This window comes from Neofelis nebulosa, chromosome 14 (genome assembly GCF_028018385.1).
Source record: "Neofelis nebulosa isolate mNeoNeb1 chromosome 14, mNeoNeb1.pri, whole genome shotgun sequence".
NCBI classification, from domain to species: domain Eukaryota; kingdom Metazoa; phylum Chordata; class Mammalia; order Carnivora; family Felidae; genus Neofelis; species Neofelis nebulosa.
Genome location: NC_080795.1, coordinates 64,266,216 through 64,280,804, shown reverse-complemented (window position 1 = coordinate 64,280,804; position 14,589 = coordinate 64,266,216). Strand labels below are relative to the sequence as shown.

Below are 14,589 nucleotides of genomic sequence, written 5' to 3'. Positions count from 1 at the left end.
AGAAAGAAAGATTGCTTTTAAAAATCCATTACTGGGGTGCCTGGGTGGCTTTGTCAGCTGAATGTCTGACTCTTGATCTCGTGGATTGTGAAATCGAGCCCCGCATCAGACTGTGTGCTGAGAGCACAGAGTCTGCTTGGGATTCTCTCTCTGCCCCTCTCTCTTCCCCTCCCCCATTCACTCGCTCTAATTCTCTCTCTCTCAAAATAAAGAAACATTTTTTAAAAAATCCATTACTGAATTTTGCCTGGGAACAGGGCCAAAGAATCTATTTTATTCCATGTTTTGAAAACCAAGATAAAATTTTCACTTTTCCAGTTCACTTTTTTAGAACAGTCTGACTTGTTCTCCCTGATTTCCCAAAGGTCCCCGCAGAGTTTCAATTATGAAGCATCTAAGCCCTTCCGGTACGTTGGTGTGTAATCTTCCCAGGAAGGACTTGAGTTCATTTGAAGCATCAGGGTGCTCTCTTCCAAATGCCACTCCCTTCTTGGCTTCCACTGCCCCTTACTTAGGCTCACATCTCAAAAACGTTATTTTCATAAAGCAGCAAAGAAAGAATTCATAAGTTATATTTTCTTTCAGCCACTCATCAATAACACTGTTTGCCTGGAGATACAGAGGTGCCTAGTCCTTGTCTTTGTATACCATAGACATCTAAAAATAGCCCCTCGTGTTGTATTTGCCATTGTTAGGAAACCTTCCTTCATATGGACCCTCGATTGCCCATCTAAAGGTTTCTTTTGAATAGTGGTTTGACTCCCAGTGAAAACATCCTGTCCTTTGCAGTGGACATGGCCCTTGTGGGTCCTGGTGTTACTTAATTTAGAGCCTAGGTATAAGGGGGGCACCTGGGTGGCTTAGTCGGTTAAGCATCTGACTCTTAATCTCAGCTCAGGTCATGGTCTCATTGTTCATAGGATCGAGCCCCACGTTGGACTCCATGCTGACAGCACAGAGCCTGCTTGGGATTCTCTCTGTCACCCTCTCTCTCTGACCCCCTCAAAGTAAATAAATAAACTTAAAAAAAAAGAACCCAAGTATTGGATTCCTAAGATCTTAAGGACCTTATACAATATTGCTTTAACTTCTGCTGATCTGAGGTACTTGTGAGCCCTCTGAGATGCTCAGTGAACAATCAGACAATGCATTATCCAGTAGTGTATATCCAATATTATTTTATTGGTTGGAGCTGGAAATATACAAGTTCACCTGCAGAGAATGATTTCACAGAACATTTATAAATGTAATCGTTGCACTATTTTTCTCTATCTCTTCCTTGTAGCTGCCACTCCTATCACTGTGGCAGCCCACATAATAAAAAAGAGGTAAGAGAAAGGATCTTGGTCCTACCCTGTCCAGTGGCCTTGTCTCATTTTTGCAATGCCATGATTTGTAAACCAACCAACTCTGTTCGGACTTCTCAAGATGGCATAGTGGCGCATGTCCACATCTCTACATGTTGTCATCCACTCATTACTGTTGGCCACAAAAAGCAATTCGTTGGGGATGATATTAAGAACAAGGAAATCTATTATTTCCGATATCTTGGTAGGGATGAAATGACAATTATGTTGATAAATGTAGGGTCTCTTTGTTCTTGTGCCAGAATCCACGGTTGCCTTTCCTATGACGGAACAGCTTTCTCTTGAGGTTCCAGTTCACCCTCTGAAGGAAGATCTTCTTAATAATCAGATTGCCCCAATGAAGAGGAATAATTCTCCATCTGTCCACTTGACTCTGGCTCATCTCTTCCACTTGTGATCTGCCAGAGGCTGGTTCTGACTTTCTTTTATATTCGAGGAGTGAGCCTCTAAGAACTGGGGCAGAACCTGAAGTGAACTTCATCTCCTCCAACCTTGGGCCACATCTGTTGTACTCACACCATGCCTAGCCTTGGGTCTGCATAGAGTAGGTGCATTTATGAGTTGGCTATGGCTGCCATAACAAAATACTACAAAGCAGGTGACATAAGCAACAGAAATTTATTTTCTCATAGTTTTGAAGGATAAAAGTCCAAGATCCACGTGCCATCAGGGTTGGTTTCTGGTGAGGGTTTTCTTCCTGGCTTATAGACAGCTGCCTTCTTGCTCTGTCCACACTTGGTCCTTGCTCTTTGTGTGTGTGTGTGTGTGTGTGTGTGTGTGTGTGTGTGTGTGTAGGGAGGGAGATCTCTGGCATCTCTTTTCCTGTAAGGGCAGCATCCTATTGGTTAAGGGCCCACACTTATGCCCTTACTTAACCTTATATAGTCTGTATTTCCAAATACAGTCACATGGGCAAGGGCTTCAACATAGGAATTTTAGGGGGACACAGTTCAGTCCGTAACAGGGAAGCATTCCATAAATGTTTGTAGGATGTATCAGTTGGCGAATGGCGAAATCTTGATTGATTGATTGATTGAATGAATGAACTTCGTGACTTTTTTGGTGGTCATTTGGAAGTAGAGAAGAGACCTGAACAGAGCAGGAAGCTCCTCTAAGGCCCCTTGGAGCACGCTGAATCAAAAAAGATTCTGTAACTTCAACTGGCAGGTCTCAGGGTCTCTCCTGTCTCATTTGCCGGAAGCCAGTTGGTTTGTGTAAGGGATTAATGAGGCCACAGGTGTAGGTTCCATCCCACGCGGCTCAGTTAACTCCATGTTGAGAAAGGCTCTTCCATGGCAGGTGTTAAGTCTGAAGAGCGAGGCATGGACAGTTTAGAATAACCTAGACATATGGACATGTAGGGCCACAGAGAGGAGCTCATCCGCTGTTCCAACACTGAATTGACACTAATGTTATACAAACAACAAACAAAGCATGTTTGTCGCTCTGAGTCAGAATGCATGTATTTTTCAGTGGAATACAAGCTCTGGTCCTAAAAATTAAAGTGAAAGATCTGACTTCATTCCAGCCTCATAGCCTTCTAAAGTGAATCTTTAAATTGTATAGTATCTGTTGCTAAGTGGAGATTTCAAGATAAAAAAAAATACCATAAGAAGAAATGAAATCACCCATAAAATGACTCAGCATTTTAATGGATTTGTTTCCAGGTTTTTCTCTTACATGGTTGAATTGTGTATCTAGAGACTTTTGGTAGATACATACACGTTTCCCCATATTTGCCATTCGTGTTTATAAAATAACTTTCAAGGTCTGTGTAATACTCTACGCAGAGGAGTACATGTACCTATATGCATCGTGTGGATACTGGGATGTAGTTCACTTGATTTAAAAATTTTTTTTATGTTTATTCATTTTTGAAAGACAGAGAGAGACAGAGCACAAGCAGGGGTGGGGCAGAGAGAGAGGGGGACACAGAATCTGAAGCAGGCTCCAGGCTCTGAACTGTCAGTCCAGAACCCGACACGGGGTTCGAACTCAGGAACTGCGAGATCATGACCTGAGCCGAAGTCGGATGCTCAACCGACTGAGCCACCCACGCGCCCCAATTCACTTATTTTTAATCTGGAAGATGTTTTTGTTACCAGTATGCACATGAGGTAGCGGAAAAGAAATTTGCTTTATCTGATTGTTTACCTACAGCTTGGCACATTTCATTAACCAATAGTGGTGTACTCAAAAGAATACATTATTCAGCATGTCTGCTATTTTTCAGATAGCAAATCAACTTGTTCTTTAATATAGATATTAGATAATTCACACTTGATCAGTGGAAAAATCAATTTCTTCTCTTCCCTTTTCTTTTCAGTGAATGAAATTTGGCGAGGAGACGAATAACAAATTTAGAAGTGGTGCTCCCTCTTAACTCACTGGGTTTCCCCATCAAGGACGCCCTGTGCATAGTGTTGGTCCGCTAGATACAGGCCTTTCTCATACCTTGTTAGAGTCAGTTAGTAATTTCATTCCCTATACCCAGACCTACCAAGTGCAAATTTTCCAACAAATTAAATTTCCAGTTATTATTGGCTTCGATTTTATAGTCTCTCTGGAGAAAAATTAATATTGGTAGGAAATTCATAAAAAAGTGACATTCTCCGTGAGGGTGGTACATCTTCTTCTCCCTTCACTTGTCCCTCAGTGTTACATTTGCACTGGCCCTGATTGTGACAGCGCTGATGCCCCCTCAGTGGACAATTTAGGGTATAACAAATGAGAACATGTCCGGCTAGGGAAGGCGTAAGGGAACTAACGTTTACTGAATGCTTCTGATGATCACTAAATACTGAATTAAGTGCTTTTTTTTTTTGTACTTTATTATAAAGAATCCCAAGCATGGGAGGCAGGAATTGTATTTTTAAAATAAGGAAACCGAGAGGTGCCTGGCTGGCTCAGTTGGTAGACCGTGTGACTCTTGATCTCTCAAGGTTGTGAGTTCAAGTCCCACATTGAGCGTGGAGCCTACTAAAAGAAAAATTCATCTTGCCCCCAACCTATACAGATTTTTAAGAGTTCTAAAAAGGAGAAGCTAGATGTATTTCCTCAAGTAACTAAAACTTAAACACCATCAAGTATAAAAAACATATTTTCGCAACTAAGAAAACAATATAAATCCTTGTTTTTTATAAGTACGTTTCTTTTTTTTTAGTTTGACATTTTTTTAATGTTTATCTTACTTATTCTTTTGAAGAGAAAGAGAAAGTGTGTGTGTGCATGTGCACACAAGCATGTGTGCACAGGCATGTGCAAGAACAGGAGAGTGGCAGAGGGAGAAGGGTGTGAGAATCTTAAGTACTCTCACAACCGTGAGATCATGATCTGAGCCAAAACCAGGAATCAGACGCTTAACCAACTGAGCCACCCAGGCACCCTGACAGTTTGACTTTTGAACAAAAGAATACATTTTTTAAAAATAGGATGGAATAAATTCAAAAATCCATATTTGTACCTTATCTTAATGAATTTTTACCTGGCTCTCAATCCCTTTATAACCCATGTTAGGCTTTTGAGAAATGCTTTCTTTTTTCTTTAGCCTCACCAAGATTTTGAAACCCATGTCAACAGACAGTTCCCTTCACACTGTCCCAGATTCTTCTCTCAATGAGATTCATGGAACTTCTCTTTTATTATTACTTTCTATTAAGGTATAATTGACAAATAAAGCCTAATGTGCACAATGTATATATGGTGAGATGATTACCACAATCAAGTTAATTAATACATCTATATCCTCAATATAGTTACTTTGGTGTGTGTATGGAGGGGATAGCCTAAGGTCTATTCTCTTAGTAAATTTCAAGTATACAATACAGTATTATTAAGTATAGTGATCATGGTGTACATTAGATCCTCAGGGGTCATTCATCTTATGACTAAAAGTTTGTACCCTTTGACCAACATCTCCCTGTTTCTCCCACCTTGTAGCCCTGGCAACCATCATTCTACTCTGTTTCTATAAGTCTGACTTTTTTTCAGATTCTACATATGAATGATACCACCCAGTATTTGTCTTTTTCTGCCTGGCTTATTTTACTTAGCCATAGTGCCCTCCATATTCACCCATGCTCTTGCAAATGGCAGGGTTTCCTTCTTTCTTAAGGCTGAGTAATATTCCAGTGTGTGTGTGTGTGTGTGTGTGTGTGTGTGTGTGTGTGTGTCTGTGTGTGTGTGTGTCTGTGTGTGTGTGTGTATACCACATTTTTAAAATCCATTTATCCATCGATGGGCATTTAGGTTGTTTTTATATTTTAACTATTGTGAATATGCTGTAACAAACTTGGGGTTGCAGATACCTCTCTGAGATACTGAGTGCGCTTCCTTCGGACATATTCCCAGAATTGAATTGCTGGATCTTATGGTAGCTCTAATTTCAGTTTTTTTGCGGAACCTCCATACTATTTTCCATGGTGGCTGCACCAATTTGCATTCCCACCAACAGTGCGCAGGGGGTCCCTTTCCTCCACGTTCTTGCCAGCCTTCATAATCTCTTGGAATCTTCTCTATCTTCAAAGAATTTTACGATCAAAAAGCTTGTCAACAAACCTTTTTCTTCCAGGTGGCGTTGCAAACCACCCCCGCCACCAATTCCAGCTTTGTGAGTAAAAGAAAGCTTTTCAGAGTTCTACAAGAAGCTTGTTGCTAGAAATCCAACAGGGTACTGTGTTTGATTTCACCGGTAATTTTGCTCTACAATAACTAAGCTTACAAGAGGATATGAGCTTTTGGATTTCTTTGTGCAATTTTTAATCTAGGGGTAACAAGCCCCTTGCCTAAAAAAGTCAGTCTCTCATCTCCTGTCCACTGAGTGAATCGACACCTGGAATTTCTCTGGCAAATGGTAGTGTTTCTTTCTGTACCAAAAGATAAGACTGAAAATGCAAATATCCTGGGGAGAAGTCACATTTACTAAATTATACTCGTGCTATCCTGCAAATGATTGATACGGGCGTCTCTTCCCAAAGAAGGTTGAGATATCAGACATCGAGGAGCAGGAGAGATCCAGGGGTTTAAAGGGGAGGCGTGAAAAGGAGGAGCCAGTGCCTGCTCAGGGGGTAGGGCTCAGAGACTGTGATTCCTCACGGTTTCCGTCTGGCCTTTCAGAAAATATTTACGATGGGAGTCACATTTTATGCTTTAAAGCGTGCGCTTTAAAGTCAGTGTGCAAACTGTGGCAAAAAGCACTCTTGGAAATCCCTTAAATCTTCCAGTAAGTGCCGTTCTTTCCATTTCCCAGGAAGCCCAGCATTGCCAGTTATTCCTAGGTGTTACCACTGCTGCTTCTTCAGTGGAGTCCCGTGGTGGTTTGCTTGTGTTTGGAGGCTGTGTGCTCAAAAAACGCATTCGGTACACCCAGATGAGCCAAACTACAAGACATGCAGGGGGACGGAGGCTAAGCCAGGAAACAGTGTCGTGCTCACACCGGGACATACTCATGCCCAGGAATGGAATGGGGAGGACTATACACACTATTTAAGTTGTTCTCGCTCTTACTTTCTCAATTCTCTTTTTGGCCCAGTGGGTATCGTGGAACTTGTCTCGTGGGAGTTAAAGGCATGCGATTCAACTCCTCTGCACATTCAGCCGGATGCGGCTCCCCGGGCACTTTCTAAATCTCACCGTAGCCCTGGAGAGGGACTGGCAGAGCAGAAGGCAGAAAACCACGGGGGACACTGGGGTTAAGCCAGACCCTTTGGTCCTAGGTCAGAAAAACGAGAGCAAATCACCCATGTGGAAGCTTTGATCAGATGACAAGTCAGGTGAACACAGTGGTTTACAGTTTGATGGAGATTTGTCTCTCTTTCTCGACAGGCTGGTCCATTCAGGTCCGGGCAAAGGATCGCCCCAGGCTGGGGTGGATCTGTCCTTTGCTACTCGAACGGGCACCAGGCAGGGGATCGAGACACATGTCTTCAGGGCCGAGACCAGCAGGGACCTCTCCCATTGGACGCGGAGCATCGTACAGGGATGTCACAACTCGGCGGAACTCGTCACCGAGGTCACCACAGGTGAGCACTGCTGGCTGATACAGGACCGGCACGCCCTCTCCTCTGCCCTGGCCTCAAAGTAGTTTCCACTATTGGCATTTTTTGCTGTGGAGAATTCCAGAAGTAAGCTTAAATTCTTCCAAATTAAGGCACTGTATGCCCTACTGAAAAGCAAGCCTTTCTCCTCCTTCATTCAAGAAAAGTTGGTAACTTGGAGAGTCAGATGTCATTTTCCTACCTGTGTAACCCTGGGTGGCTTCCTGGAGGCATGTACTTTGGAGGCCCAAACTAGTAGGATTCTTGTTACAAACAACAGAGACTGACTCTGAGTAGCTTATCACAGAATACAATTCTTGCACATTAGTGTTGGTAGCTCACAGAGTTGTTTACAAAACTGGGGAACCAGTTGGTGAAAAAGAGCGGGAAACAGACGTGTCTAGCTGGGGTGAAACAGCAAAGGGGAAACCACCAGTGACCCCTGCCCCTGGTATGGATGGAGAAGCCGAGGCTGGATGGAAGGAGCACACAGTGAGTGCAGCCATGTTGAGTGCTCACAACGTGCCAGGCATCTCATCTACTGCCTCTCAGTGTTTTTCTTTTTCTTTTTTTTTTTTTAAGTTTATTTATTTATTTTGAGAGAGCGAGAAAGAGAGCGTGTGAGCATGGGGGAGGGGCAGGGAGAGAGGAGAGAGCGCATCCCAAGCAGGTTCCTCGCTGTCAGCTCAGAGTCTGATGCAGGGCTCGAACTCACAAACCGCGAAATCATGATCTGAGCTGAAACTAACTGAGCTACCCAGGCACCCCTCAGTGTTTTTCATACTATGAGAAACAACCCTACTAGGGGTCCAGAAATCAATGAATTGAGGCCAGACCAACATTTAAAAAATTAAATGGAATAGGAAAATCAGTATAAATATTGTTTAGGTTTGTAGAACTTTTGATTCCGGGGTGTGTGTATGACTAGGGTCGTAATACGTTGCCTCATCTCGTCTAATGCACACAATTCCCTTGCCAACCTGATTTTACAAATCTGGAAGCAAATCCTTAAGAAAGGTTAAGTAATCGGGGCGCCTGGGTGGCTCAGTCGGTTAAGCGTCTGACTCCAGCTCAGGTCATGATCTCGCGGTCCGTGAGTTTGAGCCCCGCATCGGGCTCTGTGCTGACAGGTCAGAGCCTGGAGCCTGTTTCAGATTCTGTGTCTCCCTCTCTTCTCTGACCCTCCCCTGTTCATGCTCTGTCTCTCTCTGTCTCAAAAATAAATAAACGTTAAAATAAAAAAATTTAAAAAAAAAAAGGAAGAAAGGTTAAGTAACTTATCCAAGACCACACAACTCATAAATGACAAAACTGTAACACTAGGTTGTGTCATTCTAAAGACTCTTTCTCATTGACTATAGTGTCTACAAGGACATAGATCTCACTGCTATACCACTGGTCCGAAAACAGGCTGCTGTGATCAATAATTTTCATGCCACTCTCCAAATCAGATGGATAGATAGGTGACCGATAGACGATTGACAGATAGCTAGATGATAGATAGAAATGCATGCACATATAAATATACAGATCTAGATAATCTAATTTTTTACTGGGCAAAGATAAAATTAGAGACTAGGAAGTAATAGGAATCTAAAGTCACATGAATGAACAAAGTACGTGCTGTAAAATCTTGTACATTTGCTAAGGTGGATTCCATACTAGCCCAGTGATTTTCAGCAGCCAGCACAATGTACAGTTAACAGTGTCCATAATGCTGTTGTTCCTGATTCTGAGATGTAAGGCAGACTGTTTCTAGCTCTGAGATCTAGGACCAACCTCTCTTCCAGGTGTCCTGCGGTCACTCATAAAGAGGGCATGTGTGACAGAGTGGCTAGTATCCTCAACAACAGTCTCCCAGGAAATTCAACGTTGAGTCCCATAAGGCTGCTTCTCTGTTCGCCCCTTTCTATCATGTTTTCCTGCCTGTTCCTTCATTTCTCTGTGTCTCTGAGCATCCAGTATAAGGTGGTAGCCACAGTGTGGGATTTAAGTCAGAAAGGCCTGGATTCAAATTCCAGTCCCGTTTCTTTCCTAATCTCTTACTCTTACTTGCCTCGCTTGTTTCCATTATCCGTAAAAAGAAGAAAATAACGGTACCTACCTCATAGGATTGTTGTCGAGAATTATGAGAAATAATCCATGTAAAGCGCCTAGAACAGTGCTTGACACATAGTAAGTGCTCACTCAGAGTTGTTATTAGTCATTACTCTTGTAATGACTTCTCCAGACCTGTGCGGTCCCATATGCTGGCTTCCGGTCATATGTGGCTATTTAAATATTATTGAATTAAAATTAAATTACTCCCTCAGTCACACCAGCCACATTTCCAGGGCTCAGTCACTACATGTGCCTAATGGCTCCCACGTTGGACAGTGCAGATCTAGAACCTTTCCATCACGGCTGAAAGTCCTACTGTACAGCTTTGCTCTAGGGGAACAGGATTGCCCACAAGACATCCTAGGTACAGCATTTCCAAACTTTAGCCACACTAAAACCAACAGAAATGAAAGTTTTTGTTGTTGTTTTATTCTCAGAAGCCTGATTGCTGACCTCTACCCCCAGAGATTCTGATTCAGCAGCTTGGGGATGGGGCCTGAGAATCTGCACCTAATAAATAGCAGGTGGTGCTGATGCTGCCGGGCCCTGGACCCCTTAGGGAGCACTACCGCGCTAGGCAGCAGCTTCCCCCGGGACTCAGGAATATTCTGAAAGGTGGGACACACATCTTTCAGATGTGTAGTACGGTTTCTCCACATTTCCTCTACTCATGCAAACGTGAACAAACAGATGTTTTGTAGAATTTCCACTGCAGCAACACCAACAAAATGCGTGTCTTTTAGCAGTTACCCTGAAACTGATTGGTGCTCCGACCATTTTCCATCATTGTTGGAAACCTTTCTGGAGCGTCGCTGAAACTTTTTTTTTTATGCTGAATCTGTATGGCAAGAAAAACTAGAGTTTTGGAGCTGAGATTTGGAAAACCTGAAAACTAAACTTAAGTTATATGTGTAAATACCGGAAAGATCCATGCTCCTTGCAATAAATTCAGGAGTGTTCTAGGAAAGACTGGAGATGGCCGAAGGGATTTGGTTTAGTTGGCATTCCACAGATTTTGTAAAATCTTTCTAAGTTGAACTCTACTTGGACAGGAAAATAATGAGGCTGGTGGTAGACCAGCCAAAGGAAATAAACAATGAATTGTGTGGATGGAGCTAGCCGGGTGGTGGGAGAGGAGAAATTACGGAAATGATCAAAGGTGCAACCCAGTTACAAATTGAAAGATGCCTGCAGGGAGTAGGGGAACGGGGCTTATGTTTTAATCAGAGCTTCAATTAACTTGATAATGTGTTCGGTTTACCCTGTGTGGATTGAGAACATCTTGAGGTAACCAATTCCATTATATGAAGGCCACGGATACCATTTGAGGTCAACTACAATTGAAAGTAACCACAATCAGTTAATTCAGAATATCTGATGGCATAGCTTTAAAGTTCAAATATAGAGGAAGGAAGAAGAAAAGCATGTTTAAAGCTCATTTGCCCACCTATTTTGCAGGTAATAGAAGTAAAGAGTGTCAAAAACAAGGATTCAAGATGGGAAGCCATAACTACACCCATGCCACTGTCTTTGGTTATCCTAGGACTGTGGGGGTGCTAGAGGCCTACGGACCTTCTGAGAGTATGAGATTTACTGAGGGGCTCTGCCCAGGACTCAGAAATCTATTAGAGACTGTAGTACACCTTTGGGAAATATCAGCTCTTAGTTACAAATTGAAAGATGCCTGTGGGAAGTCAGAAGGAGGGGTATGGGTTTTAAGCAGAGCTTCAATTAAAAGCCGCCTCATTCTGTGAGTCCCCTGTGTCTTCCCCCAAACTCTAAAGGCCCCCTGACCATACAGTCATTACTCTGCCTCTTTGCCAAGGTCCCTCTCCACATCCCTCTATATCCTGACTTCCAGAGAAGGAGAAAGAGACATGGCATAGAGTGGAAAGATCTTGAATTTTGAATTCTAAACCACCTAAGTTGGGACACATTTCACCTGTCTGAGCGTCACTTTTTTTCACCTATAATATTAAGCTAAGGTCCTGCTTCAGAAGTTTGTGGTAAGGTGAAATTCAGTTTGGTTTATAAAGCCAAGCTGAGCTAATGTTGATATAGAGCAATCATAATGCCCATCCTCTTCCTCTTCCCAATCCCCATCTCCAGCAAAGAAAATATCCTGGTTTCCCTAAAGAGCTTTCAGATGTGTATGAAGGGCTGAGCCAATTTACTTGCCAGGGTCTGTTAATTGTGGTGTTCTGTGAGGCAAAAAAAAAATCCAATCTGATAACCTTTTTCAGAACTCTTTGATCAGGGGTGTAAACATTCACAAGTCTTCCTAAATAGGAAGTAGGATTCTGGGGCAAGGCTGCATCCCGCTCACAAGCTTAGAGTGCTGGTCACTTTTCCTAAACACAGTGAGGACCACGCACAAAAGCTGGCACCTGTTGTCATCAAGAGATTTTAATTTTGTTGCTTTGGATCACACAGCACCTTGTGAACACTCCCTGGGGCTCCTGAATGCCACACTGGGCAGAGAGGAAACAGCATTCACCACGGAAGATGCCACATCTGGTGTCTATCCTACTGCACAGCTTTTCTAGGACCCAAGATCATCAGAGAAAACATTTAAAACCCTCATTTCTGTTTAAAAAATGAGCTTTGTTGGACTTTTTAAAAATTAAAAATGAGGTGGTTTTAGGCTACTTGCTCTTGACCGCTTAGGTGTGCTAACTTTGGTAATGTCACGGAGGAAAGCTTGTTTCTTTCACCAGCCGGTAGACACATGGCATTGGGCCGCGTGTGTGTGTATGTGTGTGTGTGTGTGTGTGGTGATGTTGATGATGGCCAATCAGAGGTAGCTTACCCTACATCAAATGTCAGGTTTTTTCCGGCTTTGGACAAGGCCAGTGGCAGGCAAGTATACCTGTCCACGTGTGTGCTATCAGAGGGTCAGAGAAGGGCGAGAGCCCAGATAAAAGTCAGCAAATCCCAGCAAAAGGAATTCTTTCAGCTTCTTTCCCTTGGGTTCATGGGGCAAGTTAAGATACATTATCAAAATCCATCCAAGGAGAAGATTTTCATGAGCAGTGATTGATTTTTCAACTTGAGAAATGTGTGGCTGACCCTGGGATTGAGGAGACTTGTAAGTTAAGTGCCTGGGAAAATGGACCGACCTTGCTACTCACACCGCTGTGTCTCCTGTCTCCCCCTCAGCCTGCACCTACAAAAACCAGGCGTGCTGCCTGACCATACATTACGAGAATGGATTTTCTATTACCACGGAACCACAGGAGGGTGCCTTTCCCAAGACCATCTTACAGTCTCCCTATGAGAAGCTGAAAATGTCTTCAGATGATGGAATCAGGATGCTGTATTTGGATTTTGGAGGCAAAGATGGAGAGATCGTAAGTGTATTTCTGTAGACAGTGCGATTTCATGTTTTGCTGGGCGGCACATCTGTGATGGCTTGCAAACGTAACGCTGCCTTATGTTTATTTAGCAATTGACTATTTGCAAAGTACCTGCAGGCTTGGGGCGCCTGGGTGGCTCAGTCGGTTGAGCGTCTGACTTCGGCTCAGGTCACGATCTCGTAGTTTGTGAGTTCGAGCCCCACGTCAGGCTCTGGGCTGATGGCTCAGAGCCTGGAGCCTGCTTCCCATTCTGTGTCTCCCTCTCTCTCTGCACCTCCCCCATTCATGCTCTGTCTCTGTCTCAAAAATAAATAAACATTAAAAAAAAAAAAAAAAAAAAAAAAAAGTACCTGCAGGCTCATGTCTTGTTTGATCCTAGAAAAACTATGATTAGATCCAAGCATCTCAAAGTTCCTAACTTTTGTCTCATTTTCCACTAGCAAATCAATATTTGAATCAAAGAATCTTTTACAAAGTCAGCATTAAATTCTCATTAAATGGGGTCCCACCAGCTTCAAAATGCACCATTCATTCTTAAAAAGTCTCAAGCGTCTAATCTAACCTGGGCATCCCTGCTGGTGTGGGGGGTGCGGGGGCGTGACATGCGCAATGCCCGCCATCGGGGAGGTCTGCAAGGAGCACAGCACATGGAGAGCACAGAGGCAGAGGGTCTGGACGAGGGGCAGAGTAGAAGGGATGGTGGGGAACAAAGAACTGTGGTCAATACCTGCATGGAGAGAGAGCCAGACAAGAGCCCAGAAGTTTCGGGCTAATGGCAAATAACGTCTAACAAAATTAGCAGATTTGTCAGAGTAACTTTTAGACTTAGATCAATGCAAACAGCCAGTGTATTGAAATTCACAATTTGCTGTGATCATTACTGCCTGTTACAACAATAACAGTGTACTTCTTCAGTTCTATGAAAGGGTGGGAATTTGCACATTCTTTCTAGAAAGCAAGTATAGTTCTTGACATTCTCCGGAAGACATAGGACCTCGTTTAAGCTGTTAGCATAAGGCCTTCATTTCAAAGTCACGAGCACTGCTGTTTTGGGTCCCAAGACACCACCGGCCCCACATAACCAGCACTTCTCACTGTGGGTATCACCTGTGGCCGTGAGGAATCCAACACCCTACGCCTGGCTGCTCATCTGAACTCTCTGAGAACAGTTTCCAGCCAGTCATTTCCTTAACCTTTAAAATGGATCCACAGGATTTTATAGGATTTGTGTGTTTCAGTCAGTAGGTTCAGTCTGAAGCACCAGTTTGGAAATAAGTGACTAGAAAGTCCCTTTCGCTAAGAATACTTGTAGTTCAGTTGCTGCTCTTATCAGTCAACTGCGTGCTTTTTCCTAAAGGGGACCACTCCTTAGCAAAAAAAAAAAAAAAAAAAGTCTCTTGCTATCCTTGGCTTGAAAAATCAAGGCTATTTTTGCCCGTGAGGAAAATCACTTAGGTCTAAATTTCAGCCTTCCTGAAGCCTGTAATTATAACCTGACTCGGGAGATTTAGGAAGGACTGAGTTTTTGCTGCCAGTCCATTCAGCTGGTGAGTGCAAGTTCACACATAGCTCCCCCAGGTCAAGTCAGCAACCCCAGGAGGCAGGCACCACCCAGCCTTTCCTCTCCTTTTCCAGGGAAGGGAGCAGAGATGTGCTGTTGAGATGGAGTTGAGGGTCAAGACACCCATGTTCTGAGTCTGTAACTAACTCACCAGTTGTGTTGGGCAAGTC

At 43.3% G+C, this 14,589-nt stretch overlaps 1 protein-coding gene across 3 annotated transcripts in view; it reads left to right on the top strand.

Moving 5' to 3' along the window:
* Window positions 1–14,589, top strand: part of SNTB1 (syntrophin beta 1) — a 242,729-nt gene that overhangs the window by 223,599 nt on the left and 4,541 nt on the right. For all 3 annotated transcript variants that reach the window (XM_058698939.1, XM_058698937.1, XM_058698938.1), the window contains 2 exons: window positions 7,191–7,387; window positions 12,662–12,852. In XM_058698939.1, the coding sequence (XP_058554922.1) occupies window positions 7,191–7,387; window positions 12,662–12,852 (388 nt within the window). The remainder of the gene's footprint in view (window positions 1–7,190; window positions 7,388–12,661; window positions 12,853–14,589) is intronic.